General features: G+C 37.0%; 1 protein-coding gene across 2 annotated transcripts in view; it reads right to left on the bottom strand.

Annotated features, from left to right (window-relative positions):
* The window catches only part of LOC150109203 (coadhesin-like), a 252,093-nt gene that overhangs the window by 163,977 nt on the left and 72,993 nt on the right, over window positions 1-15,123 (bottom strand). For both annotated transcript variants that reach the window (XM_090406243.1, XM_090406252.1), the window contains exon 4: window positions 2,808-2,978. In XM_090406243.1, the coding sequence (XP_090262369.1) occupies window positions 2,808-2,978 (171 nt within the window). The remainder of the gene's footprint in view (window positions 1-2,807; window positions 2,979-15,123) is intronic.

Raw genomic sequence — 15,123 nt, 5'->3', positions numbered from 1 at the left:
GGAAACATCGATGGGACACTGCATACTCTATGGATGGAGTTATACTGGAGGAGGGGGGGGGACAAGATATCTGGGGTTGATGATTGATAGAAACCTGAAATTTAGGGGACATATTGCAAAGGTGAAGATAACACAGAGGATTGCTGCAATAATGAGAAGGACACTGACCTGCAGAGATAAAACAGTTATCATTCCATTGTATAAGACCCTGATCAGACCACACTTGGACTATTGTTCTCAGATTTGGTGCCCAGGATTTGAAGGGGATAAATTAACTGTGGAAAGGGTACAAAGAAGGATGACAAAGATGGTTTCAGGACTGTACAATTTTGGTTATGAGGATTGGCTGAGGGAATGTGGACTGCATAGTTTGGTGGATAGAAGAAGGAGAGGTGATATGATTGAGACATTTAAACTGTTGAGAGGTGGTTACAGGGTTGACACTGGGGAATTCTTTCGCTTGGTTGAACAGTGGGAAGGAGTGATGACAAGAGGCCATCCCTGCAAGTTACGAAAGGAAACTGTGAGCAAGAGGTTAAGGAGTGGTTTCTTTGCATGGAGGGTGGTTGAACCATGGAATGCATTGCCTGATGGAGTGGTGAGAGGGAGAACGGTCAATGAGTTCAAGGAGTGGTATGATAGGCTTTGTGTTTCTTAGGGGAGGACCTCCCCTCGATGAGTCTTGATAGACTTTGTGTTTCTTAGGAAGGATCTCCCACGATGAGTCTTTTGACTCCATGGAGGCCTGAATAATAATAATAATAATAATTTATCCTCTTCAAATCCTTGGGGACCAAATCTGAGAACAATATTCTAAGTGTGGTCTGATCAGAGACTTATACAATGGAATGGTAATCCTTTTATCTCTGCAGGTCAGTGTCCTTCTCATTATTGCAGCAATCCTCTGTGTTATCTTCACCACCTTTGCAATATGTCCCCTAAATTTCAGGTTTCTATGAATCATCAACCCCAGATTTCTTGTCTCCCCCTAATTTCTCCAGTATAACTCCTCCCATAGAGTATGCAGTGTCCCATCAATGTTTTCCAAACCTCAAGACCTTACATTTTGCTGCATTAAACCGGCACCCCCATTCATTTTTTATACATGTTTTATATACAAATGTTTTAAATTTTACTTTCTGTTCTTGTTACTTGTAGAGATTTAGGTGGTAATCTTAATTTTATTTTAATGAGAAAGTGGTCACTGCTTATTTCATATCCTCTGTGCTCTCTAACATTTAATGAAAACTTTGATGTCTTTTAATTTAAGATAAAATAACTAATATTGATTTCCATCCTCTTGCTGCATAATTATATTTATGTATGTCTTTATGTTTATAGAAAGAATTCATTATTTTTAAGTTATTATAAACAATAAAGTAAATCAATTTTTTACCATTCCTGTTTATAGTATGTTCTCCATATATTCCTATATTATTATTAATTTTCGTGTTTCCAATTCTTGCATTTAAGTCTCCTGCTAAAATTACATAATCATTTTTATTAATTTTATTATATATATTTTGTAGCTGATCATAAAATTCAATATTATCCTGTTCTCTTCCTTCTTCTGGGGCATATAAACCAATTATTGTTAAATATCCTCTATCTATTTTTATTCTAGCTTCTGTTATTCTTTCATTCCATAATTTGTAATGTTTTAACTGTTTTGAAAGGGAGTTATGAATCCAAATCATGACACCTGCTTGTGCTCTTTGGTCTCTGTCAACTCCACTGTATATCACATTAAAACTTTTGGTTCTCATGGTTCCTTTTAATTTCTTGTTTCAGTGATTACTGCTATTTTAAAATTTCTTTCATTTAATATTTGGTCTAATTCTATTTCTTTATATGCTATTCCTCTTACATTTCAGTTTGCTATATGTATTACATTTTGTCGTTTCCATTTTCGTTTTACCTTCTCCATTCCAGGATCGTTTTCCATAGATTCATTCTGATTACCTTTATCTGTCAGCTTAAAAGTAGAATTATGCTCTCCATGTGAGGTGACTAGCCTGACAATGGAATAGTTCATTGGTGGGGGCTGCTACCTTAAGGCTTCTGAACTAGCCTTCTTCCAAATTTAAACCCATAGGAGGAATAGGGTACATTGAAGGGGAAAGAGTAGATTATATGAGAATAGAGTAGAATTATAGTAAAATTTTATAGAGGGGACATAGTTGTAAGGCCAAGAAAGACCCCATGGCCCTCGAGTACTCTAATAGCATAAGGGTCATAAAATAAGAAGAATTGGCTGATTAGGCCTTATAGGAAAGATTAAAATGAGTGGATCTTCCTCAAAGTAGAAGAAGAAGAGGATAGATCCAGCTAGGGGTCCATGGGAGTGCCACTTCCCTTATAATCAAGATGATTGCCCCTTATGGCCCTGTTGGTCCACGAGTCCTTATTCAGTATATTCGGACCACCCCACCATATATACATATACACACATCACATAGATGTATATACACACACATACATGGTAGGCTTTCCTATCCACAACCCAGAGGACACATACTCAAAGAAATTTTTTCTTTGTCCTTTAGAGACCGACATATGGAAGGTAACACAGTAGGGTTTAAATAAAACACATTTCAGTATTAGAGCTTGAGGTTGATGCATTTCAATAAACATGTTAGAATATAGCAAATAAACAGAATTGAATCCATTAAGTAATAACACCCTATAGAGATATATCATGAAAATCTATTGGAATGAACCACACTTACAGAGAACTATTATAATCTAATGTATAAATAATGTTGAATATATCTGAATGAAAACAGTCAAAATTTGTAGTCACTTACTAGGACAGGGACCCATGATACACTCAACTTCTGAAAAAGATGCACCAGGGCACTCCAAACCATCAAATGATGGGGGAGGGTTATTGCACAATCTCTTCCTGATGCGTATTCCTCTTCCACAGGTTACAGAACAATCAGAGAATGCTCCCCATGTGCTCCAAGCACCATTTACTGAAATAAAAGTATACATGTTCTTTAATACTGTTCTTTACTGTGCAATGAAAATACAGTGTGCTAATTCTTAAATTTTTAGTTAAAATTCTCAAAACATGTATCTCTATATTATTATTATATTATTAATACTAACTGTCAGAGACTCAACGTGGGAGGTACACACTATCACACACAAAGCTCACCCAACTGTGCCTTAAATAGATTCAATGTCTTCACATTCATAACACATTCAGGCAATGCATTCCACTCACCAACCACTCTCTATGTAAAGAACCTCCTCACTACTCTATTCACCACCTCCTTATACAGTTTCCTGGGACTGCCTCTTGTCTTACTCCCCTCTTCCATATCAACCTGATAGCAACCCCTGACTAGCTTATATGTCTCAATCATATCCCACCCCTCCTCCTCCTATTCACGAGGCTTTGCAATTTACATTCTCTCAATCTGTCCTCATACTACACATTCCAAAGACCACTGACCACCTTTGTGAATCTTCTCTGGACCCTTGCTAACAAATCCTCATAACCATGAAAAACTGGTGACCAAATCTGTGCACAATAATCCATATGAGTCCTGATCAAGGCCTTATACAGTGGCATGCATAACCTCTTTATTTCTGCATGTCAGAGTCCTCCATATTATTGCCATTATCTGATGCAAAGTCTTCACAACTTGTGTAACATGGCCCCTGAATTTCAGGTCCTTGTTCACCTCCACTCCCAGATCTCTCATCTCCTCTACCTCCTTTAAAGTTTCTCCCACCAAGTGTATACTTTGCATCTCATTATTGCTTACCAAATTTTAAAAACTTACACTTTGCAACATTGAACTGACAGTTCCACTTACCTACCATTCATGTAATCTATTCAAGTCCTCCTGTAAGGCCATAACATCGGCTTGACTCTGCATTGCTCTCTTCATATCTCTCCCCATTGTTCTCCCCGATACTGCTTACCACTGCTCTTCCCTATATCTTAAATTGCTATCTATCTACAGTGGAGATGGAGAAAGAAGCATTACTTGCAGCCTTGTCTGACCTACCGAATGGTTCTATCTAGCCTACATGTGAAGCATTTAGGAAAATATATAATGGGAAATAAATACTTGTGCTATAATAATCTAACACAAGTATTATACATCATGTAGACCTTGCTTATTAGAGACTTGAAAAGGTTCTAGGTTTGGCCTCTAGAGTAGGGAAATATTATTATCTGAGACCTACAAGGAGTAAAGGATTCATCTAGAGAGGCTATAAATCACCCAAACTGGCCTTAAATTTTCATACTAGATGCACTTGCTACCCCTGAAGGTAAACTATTCCACTCACTCAATGCTCTATGAGAGAAAAGCCTAGCTCTTACCCCTTTCTTGACGGCAAACAAACTTAACTTCCATGGATGAGCCTGTTTTCTCTCCCCACCTTCTGCCTAACAAAAAATTTCATCAGACAATATTCTATAACACCCATTCAGAAGTTTATAGACCTCTGTCATATCACCTCTCTTTCTCCTGTTAACCAGAGTCGGTAATCCACATACTTGCAATCTTTCATCCCAATCTAAATCCCACAATCTGGATATAATCTAAGTTCGATTCTCGTCGCGACAGGAGGAATCTTTATCTGGACGATTTCAATTGAAGGTGAGTTAGCCGATCTCATAGGGAGGTAGCAGGGTTTTTTCTCCTGGAAACTCATTTTTCATCCCACATACAGACAAATCGGCCCTTCAGAACACACGCAATTTACAGACAAAAAATACTAGTTGTGGTAGTGGTGGAGGTGGGCAGTAGATGGCGTTGATGGAGATGATTCGTAGTAGAGGTTCGGTGTAGTGGTTGAGACAGTTGTAGGTGTCCTCCCACGATGTCTTCGGACTCCTTGGAGGTGTCACGAATAATAATAATAATAATAATAATCTTTGTAACTCTCCTTTGCATTCTTTCTATAGCTTCTTTATCCCCATTGTAATCTGGGAGACCAAATCTGCACACAATAATCCAGGTGCAGTCTTATCAAGGCCTTATAATGAGGCAAAATGATTTCCTTATCCTTTAATGTCAAGGTTACCTTCAACATTGTAATTATCCTCTATATGTATTTGACTTGTATTTGCAACTTTTGCTATGTGACCTTTGAATTTCAAATTCCTATCCACCAATATGCCAAGATCCCTTACATCCTCAGTTTCTTGTAGCATAACTCAGCTAATATAATATGACACTGGAAATCTTATCATGCCAAAGTGCATAACTTTACACTTACTAACATTAAACTGATAGCTATTTTTGTTTTCCCAAATTTCAAGCCTATTCAAATCATTTTGTAAATGCTGGATATCAGTAGTATCCCTGATTGCACTGCCTATCTTCGCATCATCGACAAGCAATTGCACATCCGCTATTAGACCATTCTTAATATCATTAACGTATAGATTGAACAACGATGGCCCAAGAATGGAGCCCTGAGGTACACCACTGGTCACCTTAAATCTGGCAGTTTACAGCCATCAATACCACTTTTTGATGTCTGTCTGTCAACCAATCGCTTATCCAAGTCAAGAGTTTATATTCCAATCCCATGTTCTCCAGTTTATTCAACAGCCTTTCATGTATTATCCATCAAATAACTTAACAAAATCCAACGTTATCATAGCGTATCCAATCCCTTTATCCAACAGAACCATAACATTGTTATAAAATATGAGGAAATCGCTAAAACATGAATTAAACCAATGCTGCTCCTTGCAGAGTATAGTTTGTTTTTCTACCCGTTTCTGTATGTGAGTTCTTAACAACTACTCTACAACACCATAGATACTGATAGGTCAGCAGTTAGATACATCAGATTAGCACCACTCTTGTACAATGGAACTATCATACATTCCTTCCATTCCTGTGGTATCTTTCCTGAGCTGAGACTCGAGTTATTATTATTATATAACACCTCCAGGAAATACAAGACTCATCAAGGGAGGGAAACTACTCTACAACTCTCCGTCTCCACCAATCCACCAACTGCAACAACCTTCATCATCTTTGCTGACCATCACCACCACCACTAGTATTTCCACAGACAAACATTCATGCCCACAGTGGGATTCTAACCTGCAGCCTTTTGGCTGGAGAGCGGATATGCTAACCACTTGGCCAACCAGGCATACAAACATGTGAAAGACCTAGCCAATTCGGTTGAACATTCCTTTAATAAATGTGCTCATAATCCATCTGTCATTATTAACACATTCTTACCCAAGTTATGCAACAGCTCTTCAACCTCATTTTCATGCACCTCTAATTCTTCATACACCTGGTTGATATATCTTAGCAAAGTGAGCACTCATTAATTGATTAATTGTATTTGACTTGTTATTGTCAGAAATCTCATTAGGTTTCTGACACTAAAGTACCATCTGCATTCAATAAAGTTATTCTTTCACATTCATTCTTTCGTTTGCTTGTGACATAATGATAATATTCATTTGGATTGCCTTTAGCATGCATAGCCAATTTCTTTTCATGCTCCAATTTAGCCTTCCAGGAAGGGTGACCAGATTATAAAAATTTGGTTTTGGGGTATCATACGCAGAGGCGTAGCTAAGGAGGGGCGGAGGGAGCGGTCCGTCCCAAGCAGCACTTTGAACCTTTTTGAACTTTTGCAGTTAATTCTAACAAAAAAAAAACACTGTCTCAAGAACTCATTTCCAAATATTGTAATACTACTGCAAATTACAACACTTACAGCAATTGTAATACTCACAATTGCTGTAAGTGTTGCTAATTGTGAGAGGAGTTTTTCCAAATAAAATTGATTAAGAATTACCTACATTACTATGAAATAGACTTCGCCAATGTAATCGACGATTTTGCTAACAGAAAAGCAAGAAAAATAACATTTTAGAATGTTGAAATTAAAGTTTTACTTCAAAAATAAACATAGTGTTTTAGTTTATTTCCCTATATGTCATTTTGACTTTTTGTAGTATTTTTGGTGTGTATTGAGAGGGGCGGCAAACTCAGAGACTGCCCCAGGCAGCAAAAGCTCTAGCTACACCACTGATCATACATAGATTTTGGGGTATTCATGGTAAGGATTTGTGGTATTCATTATTGGCCTTGGGGATAATCGCACTATCAAACACAAAGAACGAACAATTATAATAAGATTATTTTATTTCTATATTTGTAGATTTTCACAATATACAAATGCATGAAACTCAGAGTCGGTCAAATTTTATAAAATTAGTCAAATTCATAACAAGTCTTTAAACAAAATTTAAATATTTTATTTTGGCAGTTATGAACACTAATGTAAACTTTTAGAAATATTCTCATGAAATGCTCTGCATAATAATTTACAATATAAATTCAGTAAACCTGATTTATTTTTATCAAACGAGAAGTATTTTGGTAACAATATTTTTTATTTGAGCGAATTTCTTTTAGCAATTTTTCATTTTTCAATACAACTGCATAAAATTCTTTGCATGACATATTGTAATTGGCTTTCACCAGTAATTCTCCCTCAACAGTTTTTAGGTCTAATCTGTTCCTATCCTTTTTCTAAGAGTTGAACATTAAGCTAAATACTTGCTCACTCATTGCATTTGAGTGAGGCAAAGCAAAAACAAAATTAATAATTTTTTCAATATTAGGTATATCGTAAGCATTTAAAAAATATCTGTGATATTTTTGAGTTCTTTTGTGTCAATATTTTCATGGAACGATTTTAACAGGATGTATTCTTCATATAGCAAATCAATTTTAATATTGGATCATTTAATAATTGGATCATAAAAATTATCATTTAATTTAAAAAGTAGAGAGTTTCTTAGATTGGCCATTAGGTTAAACAATTCTATTATAATTGGACCATCCTACTCTAGATTACAAATTACATTTTGGACACAGACTGCATTTGAAAAGAAAGAAAGGTAGACTTCAGCTAATTCGTTTGAAAAAAAATCTTGTAAAATCAGTGGACATCTTTCCAAAGATAAAAAATTGTTTTTCACTAGCTCAAAATTTTTGTTTAGCCTATCTACTGCTGGAAGGAGTGACAACCATCTTGTAGGAACATGATGCATTAGATCTGAATATTCTAGGTCACAAAATTCATAATGTCCTTTTAAATTTTCTAACATTTTACTATGTGAACTAAATTCATTATATTTTTAAAATTACACATTGTATATCAACTTCTAAACAACTTGTAGCTTTTCTTGTTGCATTGTGTAAGACATGGCAAAGACACCCCATATCTATTAAATCCTTATTAAATTTCTTTAATTCTAAATACACTCTGATTAATACCAAAATTAATATTAGCATTATCATTGCAAAAACTAACAATGTTCTCGGGATTTAAATTCAGCTCCTTCAACTTTTGAAAAGCAAAGTGAAATATCCTTTGAAGTTTCTGACTGGCTGTTAAAGAAACTCAAAAGTTTTGCTTGAACTCCTCCACTAGATTTAGAAAAATATCTAGACATTAAAGGAAACATTTTAATGTTTCCTTCATTTGACGAATCTGTTGCAATTGAAAATGGCTGATTTTCTCCTAAATTCTCGACAACTGTAGATACACAGTCTTTTGCTAAAACATTTGTTATTAATTTAAATATTTTTGTTAGTGCGCATGTCAATTGAGAAGCGATTTTTGAATCACTAAATAATGTTTTGAATAATGAACTCATGCAATCCGATGATCGATAGCTATGCGCATGTTTCACTGTGTGATAGGCAAACATAGCTTCGGCAGCAACAGTCTTTTGTTCTTCAGTCAAAACTAATGACAACTTCGAGGAAATAAAAAATGAACTTAAAATTGGATTACTAGCTAATACTTTCCCTTTTTTATGCTTATTACTTAGCAAATGCTTTTTAAGGTCATAAACACCTCCATTTATTATGAAAAATTCACAATTGCACCATAAACATTTCGCTTTACCAACAGTTCTTCCTTTAATCACCCAGGCGTAAGTTTTCTGCCACTCCTCGTGGAAATAATTCTGATGTTTTATCTTCTTTTTTTCTCTTGATTTAACCTCTGTATTTTTTCTTCTTCCGTATTTGATGACGATGAAGAAGACATTCTGTGAAAAGGGATAAAGTAGACTAATTATATGAAGAGCCAAAGGCTTCAATAGTATATCATCCAGGTGGAGACATTGAAAGAATGAAGGAACCATTAGTTTATACGTGAATTGTGATGAATGAAGTGGAGGTGAATAGTCTATTACAGAACCTTAATGTGAATACATCTGTGGGATTGGATGGTATACTGACACGGGTCTTACGTGAAGTGGGCTAATGAATTATCAGTGCCCTTGACCATGTTGTTTAATCGGAGTCTTGGGTCTGGTTTAGTCCTGAAGGTGTGGAAAGAGGGGAAAATAGCTCCACTGCATAAAGGAGGATCCAAAACTACTATTGCAAATTACTGACCGATCAGCATATCAGGAATCGCTGTCAAGGTCTTGGAGAAAGTAGTCAAGGGAAAAATACAGGAATGGATTGACGAAAATGAGATACTGTATAGGGTACAGCAGGGCTTTGTGAAGGGTAGATCACAAGTTTGCTCAAGTTTTATAACACAGTGACAGCTGAACTGGATAAGGGTAATGGGTTTACAGTGATATTGCTGGACCTGGCTAAGGCATTTGACAGGATACCACAAGGAATTCTAATCCGTAAACTACAACATATGGGAATGGATATAGGGTTGGTGAGATGGATAGGTGGGTGGTTGATGGAGAGATATCAGAGAGTAGTTTATTTAGGAGTAGAGTCCAAAAGATGGTCTGTGACTAGTGGTGTGCCCTGTGGCACACCACTAGTCACAGGCCGTCATTTGTGCACTGATGATGCAAAGTTGGGTAGGGCAATAGTGAATGCAGAAGATGTCAAAATCATGAAGGATGGTTTGGATAGATTGGAGTTCTGGGCTAAAGAGAATGGATGTCAATTTAATGTGACAAAATGTAAGGTTATGCATTTTGGGGTGAAAAGGTTAGCAGCAGTATACCACATTGGTGGAACTGGATTAATTCAGAGGATATTTTTGAGATCAGGACTAGTGGTGGGAGAACTAGGAGACGTCTATGGAAGCTGGGCAAGAATGTGGGTTATTTACTTTTTACTGGGTTCTTTACTTTTAGAGTGGTAAATGAATGGAATAAGCTGCCAGAGTCTGTTGTTGGTGCTATGACAGTGAATGAGTTCAAGGTATGATAGATACTGGGAGAATGCTGAATAGTAGCGTGGACATGATGTTTAGGGCCTCTCTCGATGAGTCTAAGGACTCCCTGGAGTCGCCCGTAATAATAATAATAATAATATATGCTAAAAATACACCGATAAATCTAAGAAAACACTCCATAAATCAGCACAAATATAACCGATCTTTCAGGAGCTTCCTATCAGCTTGTCTTTTCACCAGATCAGGTCAGACAAAATATTGTCTCTCAACTTCTACTTCATAATAAAAAAATATACAAAAATATACAAAATCAATAAAAATATAAATAAAATCCTTAGCCTGCCATGATACATGGCATCCTATGATATTGGATTACTTGAATCCAGTTAGTGTTGAATCCTATGACTGTAAAACTAGTAACAGTTTTTCATCTGGCAGTGAGTTTAAAGCAATCTGGTGTGAGGCAGAGGTTAACAAGATCAAATACTTTGTGGTGTGTTGTTATAAACCTAGTGGATTGGTTGCTAGAGATGAAGAAATGCATCACTAAATAAAGATGATGTATGTGAAAAGAGTTATCATAATGGGGTATTTTAATTATCTAAACATTAATTGGGTAGCAGTAAAATCTCATGAGAGAAATGAAACTGAATTTATTGAGCTGTTACGAGACAGCTTCCTCAATTAGCATGTGACAGAAGAAACTTGAGGTCATTGAGTGTCAGATTTAATTATAGTGTCAGAGGGGGATTTCAGTTAAAGACATGACTATCTGCCTCCATTAGGTGACAGTGACCATGCGGTACTCACTTGGGAAGTGGTTAAGTTTATGAATATTCCATTCAGAAAAGGTTACATTTTGTACTATAAAGCAGGAAAATATGACCAAATGAGGATTATGCTGTGTTCTGTGCCATGGTATCAGTTATTGGATGGGAAAGATATCAACAGTACATGGGCAATGTTTAAAAAATACTTATATCGTGCAATATCAGAATGTGTCCCTTGAGTTTGAAGAATAAATAGTGTAGGAGTGAAATGGATGTGTAATTTTATGCAACAAGAGATTCATAAGAAAAGGATGATGTGGAAGGAATACCATCTGCATGAGGATGACGTTCATTATGAAAATTATAAGCAGTAGGCCAGAAGAGTTACACTTGTTGTATGAAAAGCTAAGTCTGAGTATGAAAGGAAGCTATCTCTGAAAGCTAAAGACAATCCCAAAGAATTCTATTGTTATACTGGAAGTAAAAGAAAGAAGAACTCTACTGAATGCAGATGGTGCAAGGGTGATAGATGCAGAAGAAAAAGTTGTTCAACAAATGAGTGCCCATTTTGCTAAAAGTCATCAACCTGGTGTATGCAACACTGCACTCACTACTATCTCTTCAATGAATGAAGAAACTTGGGTGAAGAAACTCAGAGGAGGAGATATTAAAGCTGTTGCACAAACTGAATAACAATTCAGCAATAGGGACAGATGGGATATCAGCATGACTGTTAAAAGAGTGTTCAGCTGAAATGGCTAATCCTTTGACCAGCCTGTATAATTTGAGTCTCAGAACATTGAAAAAATGTATGGTAATCCCATTGCACAAGGGTGGTGCAAAGACTGACGTATCCAACTATTTACCTCTTAGTATCTCTGGAGTGGTGGTGAAGATTTTAGAAAAGTTGGTTAAGCTTCACATTCAGTTCAGAAATGGGTAGACAAAACACCTCTACTTTGTAATAAACACTTTGGATTAACTAAGGGAAAGTCATGTTTTAGCAACCTGCTCACATTTTATAATAATGTTACCACTAAGTTAGAAAAGGAAAATGAATATACCATGATACTTTTGAATTTTGCTAAAGCTTTTGACAGAATACAGCATGGAAGACTTTTACATAAATTGGAGAATATGGCTTTGGATTATAAACGAAAGGAAACTGTGAACAAGAGGGTGAGGAGTGGTTTCTTTGCATAGAGGGTGATTGAACCATGGAATGCACTGCCTGATGGAGTAGTGAGAGCAAGAATGGTCAATGAGTTCAAGGAGCGGTATGATAGACTTTGTGTTTCTTCGGGGGGGGGGACTCCCCTCGATGAGTCTTGATAGACTTTGTGTTTCTTAGGAAGGACCTCCCACGATGAATCTTTTGACTACATGGAGGCCTGAATAATAATAATAATAATAATAATAATAATAATAATAATAAAATATTAGCATTGATTAGAGGATGACTGACTGATAGATATGGAAAAAGTGATATATGAGGGATGCGAGTCTGAAAAGTTTAAAGTAACCAGTGGTGTACTGCAAGGATCAATCATTGGTACATTGTTATTCAATCTGTACATTAATGACATCGAGAAGAATTTGAATAAATTTGAATCAGCTATTTGCTGATGATGCAAAGATAAGTAGGATAATCAGGAATGCGGCTGATATGCAATACTTGCGTAATGATTTGAATATGCTGGAATTATGGGCATTGGAAAATGGCTATCAGTTTAATGTTAGTAAACGTAACGTTATCCACTTCAGTAAGAGTAGATATCCAATGTCAATATTGGTGGGATTATGTTAGAAGAAACTGATCAGGCTAGGGATCTTGGAGTTTTAGGAGATTGGAAGTTGAAGTTCAAGGGCCATATAGCAGAGATTACAAATACAACTGAGAAGATAATTGCGATGCTGAAATGAACTTTGACATGTAAAGATAAAGATGTCATTTTGCCTCTATAGAAGGCATTGAGAACCCTAAATTGGACTATTGTGCACAGGTCTGGTTTCCTTGTTTGATGGATGAAAGGACTATATAAGATGGATGGTCTGCATTTGAATGGATATGGAGTTAGACATCTTCAAAAAAGTATATTATTATTATTATTCTTCAGGCCTCCATGGAGTCAAAAGACTCATCGTGGGAGGTCTTTCCTAAGAAACACAAAGTCTATCAAGACTCATCGAAGGGAGGTCCACCCCCCCTAAGAAACACAAAGTCTATGATACCGTTCCTTGAACTCATTGACTGTTCTCGCTCTCACCACTCCATCAGGCAATGCACTCCATGGTTCAACCACCCTCCATGCATAGAAACCACTCCTCACCCTCTTGATCACAGTTTCCTTCCGTAACTTCCAGGGATGGCCTTTTGTCATCACTCCTTCCTGCTGTTCAACCAAGCAAAAGAACTCCCCGGTGTCAACCCTGTAACCACCTCTCAACAGTTTAAAAGTCTCAATCATATCACCTCTCCTTCTTCTATCCACCATCATAACTATCATTGTACAGTCCTGAAACCACCTTTATTATTCTGCCTTTGTGCCCTTTCCACAGTTAATTTATCGCCTTCAAATCCTAGGGACCAAATCTGAGAACAATAGTCCACGTGTGATCTGATCAGGGTCTTATACAATGGAATGATAACTGTTTTATCTCTGTAGGTCAGTGTCCTTCTCATTATTGCAGCAATCCTCTGTGTTACCTTCACCACCTTTGCAATATGTCCCCTAAATTTCAGGTTTCTATCAATCATCAATCCCAGATCTCTTGTCACCCCTACTTCCTCCAGTATAACTCCTCCCATAGAGTATGCAGTGTCCCATCGATGTTTCCCAAACCTCAAGACCTTACATTTTGCTGCATTAAACTGACATCCCCCATTCATTTGCCTATCTGTCTAGCTTATTCAAATCGTCTTGCAGGACTGCCGCATCTGCACTATTACTAATAATCCTTCCCAGATTTGCATCATCTGCAAGCAACTGAATATCCCCCTGCAATCCACTAACAATGTTATTGATATAACGGTTAAACAATATAGATCCCAGTACAGAGCCCTGTGTGACCCCACTTGCAACCCTCTGCTTCCTTGAAACTGCCCCACCATACACAACTCTCTGATACCTATCGGACAGCCAATCCTGAATCCAGTTGACCAATCTGACATCCAGACCGCAATGTGCTGCAACTTAAATATCAGCTTATCATGTGGCACCCTGTCAAATGCCTTCGCTAAGTCAAAGAAAATGGCAGTATATACTTTTTCCTCATCTAATGCTCTTGTAACTTTATCATAAAAGGCTAGGATATTGCTAAAAACAAGAGCACCCCTTCACAAATCCATGTTGAATCTCACAGATAACATTACCCTCATCTGCCCAATGCTTTATAGGGTCCTTCACTACTTTCTCCAAGATCTTACTAACTACTGATGACACACAAACTGGTATATAATTAGACACTTCCAGTCTGCTACTATCCTTATGCAACGGAACTCTCTTACCTTCCTTTCATTCCATGGGCACCTTTCCAGTAGCCAGACGTTCATTGAAAAGCCAGGTCAAAGGCACTGTCAGTTCCCTAGCACATTCTCTCAAAACTCGTGGTGAAATACCATCCAGTCCCACAGCTTTACTGACATCCAGAGTACTCAGTATCTGAAACACACTCTCATCCTGTACCTCTAAACCTTGAACCTGCCCTATCCCTCTGGCATTAAAACTGACTCCTCCAGAATGAAATACTCCAATAAAGTGGTCATTGAACAATTCTACTCAGTCATTTCTCCTCTCACTGGCCACATATCTAAAAAATTGTCTAAGATTTTCTTTGGATCTTAGGGCTAATCTCCTCTCATATTCCACTTTCGTTTTCTTTACCATACTAATCATTCTTCTGGCCTGTGTCTTATACTCTTCATGCATCTTCTCTTCACCTTTCTCCTTATATCTCTTCCACAGCCTCTTTTTTGCATGCAATTCCTGTTTAATATTGTTTGTCATCCACTTTACTCCAAATTGTGTCCTCTTTTTCACTCGTGGTATACAACTTACCATTGCTGCTAACAAATATTCTTTCATAATTTCCCACGCACTAATGATATCCCGGCCTTCCAATTCCTCCCTCCATGAAACTTCTCCAAGTTGACATCTTAGACTGTTATAAT

Source organism: Typopeltis vanoorti, chromosome 2, assembly GCF_054136105.1.
Source record: "Typopeltis vanoorti isolate ZY-2024b chromosome 2, IOZ_Tvanoo_1.0, whole genome shotgun sequence".
In the NCBI taxonomy this organism is placed as follows: Eukaryota; Metazoa; Arthropoda; class Arachnida; order Uropygi; family Thelyphonidae; genus Typopeltis; species Typopeltis vanoorti.
This window is presented reverse-complemented; position numbering and strand designations above follow the sequence as displayed.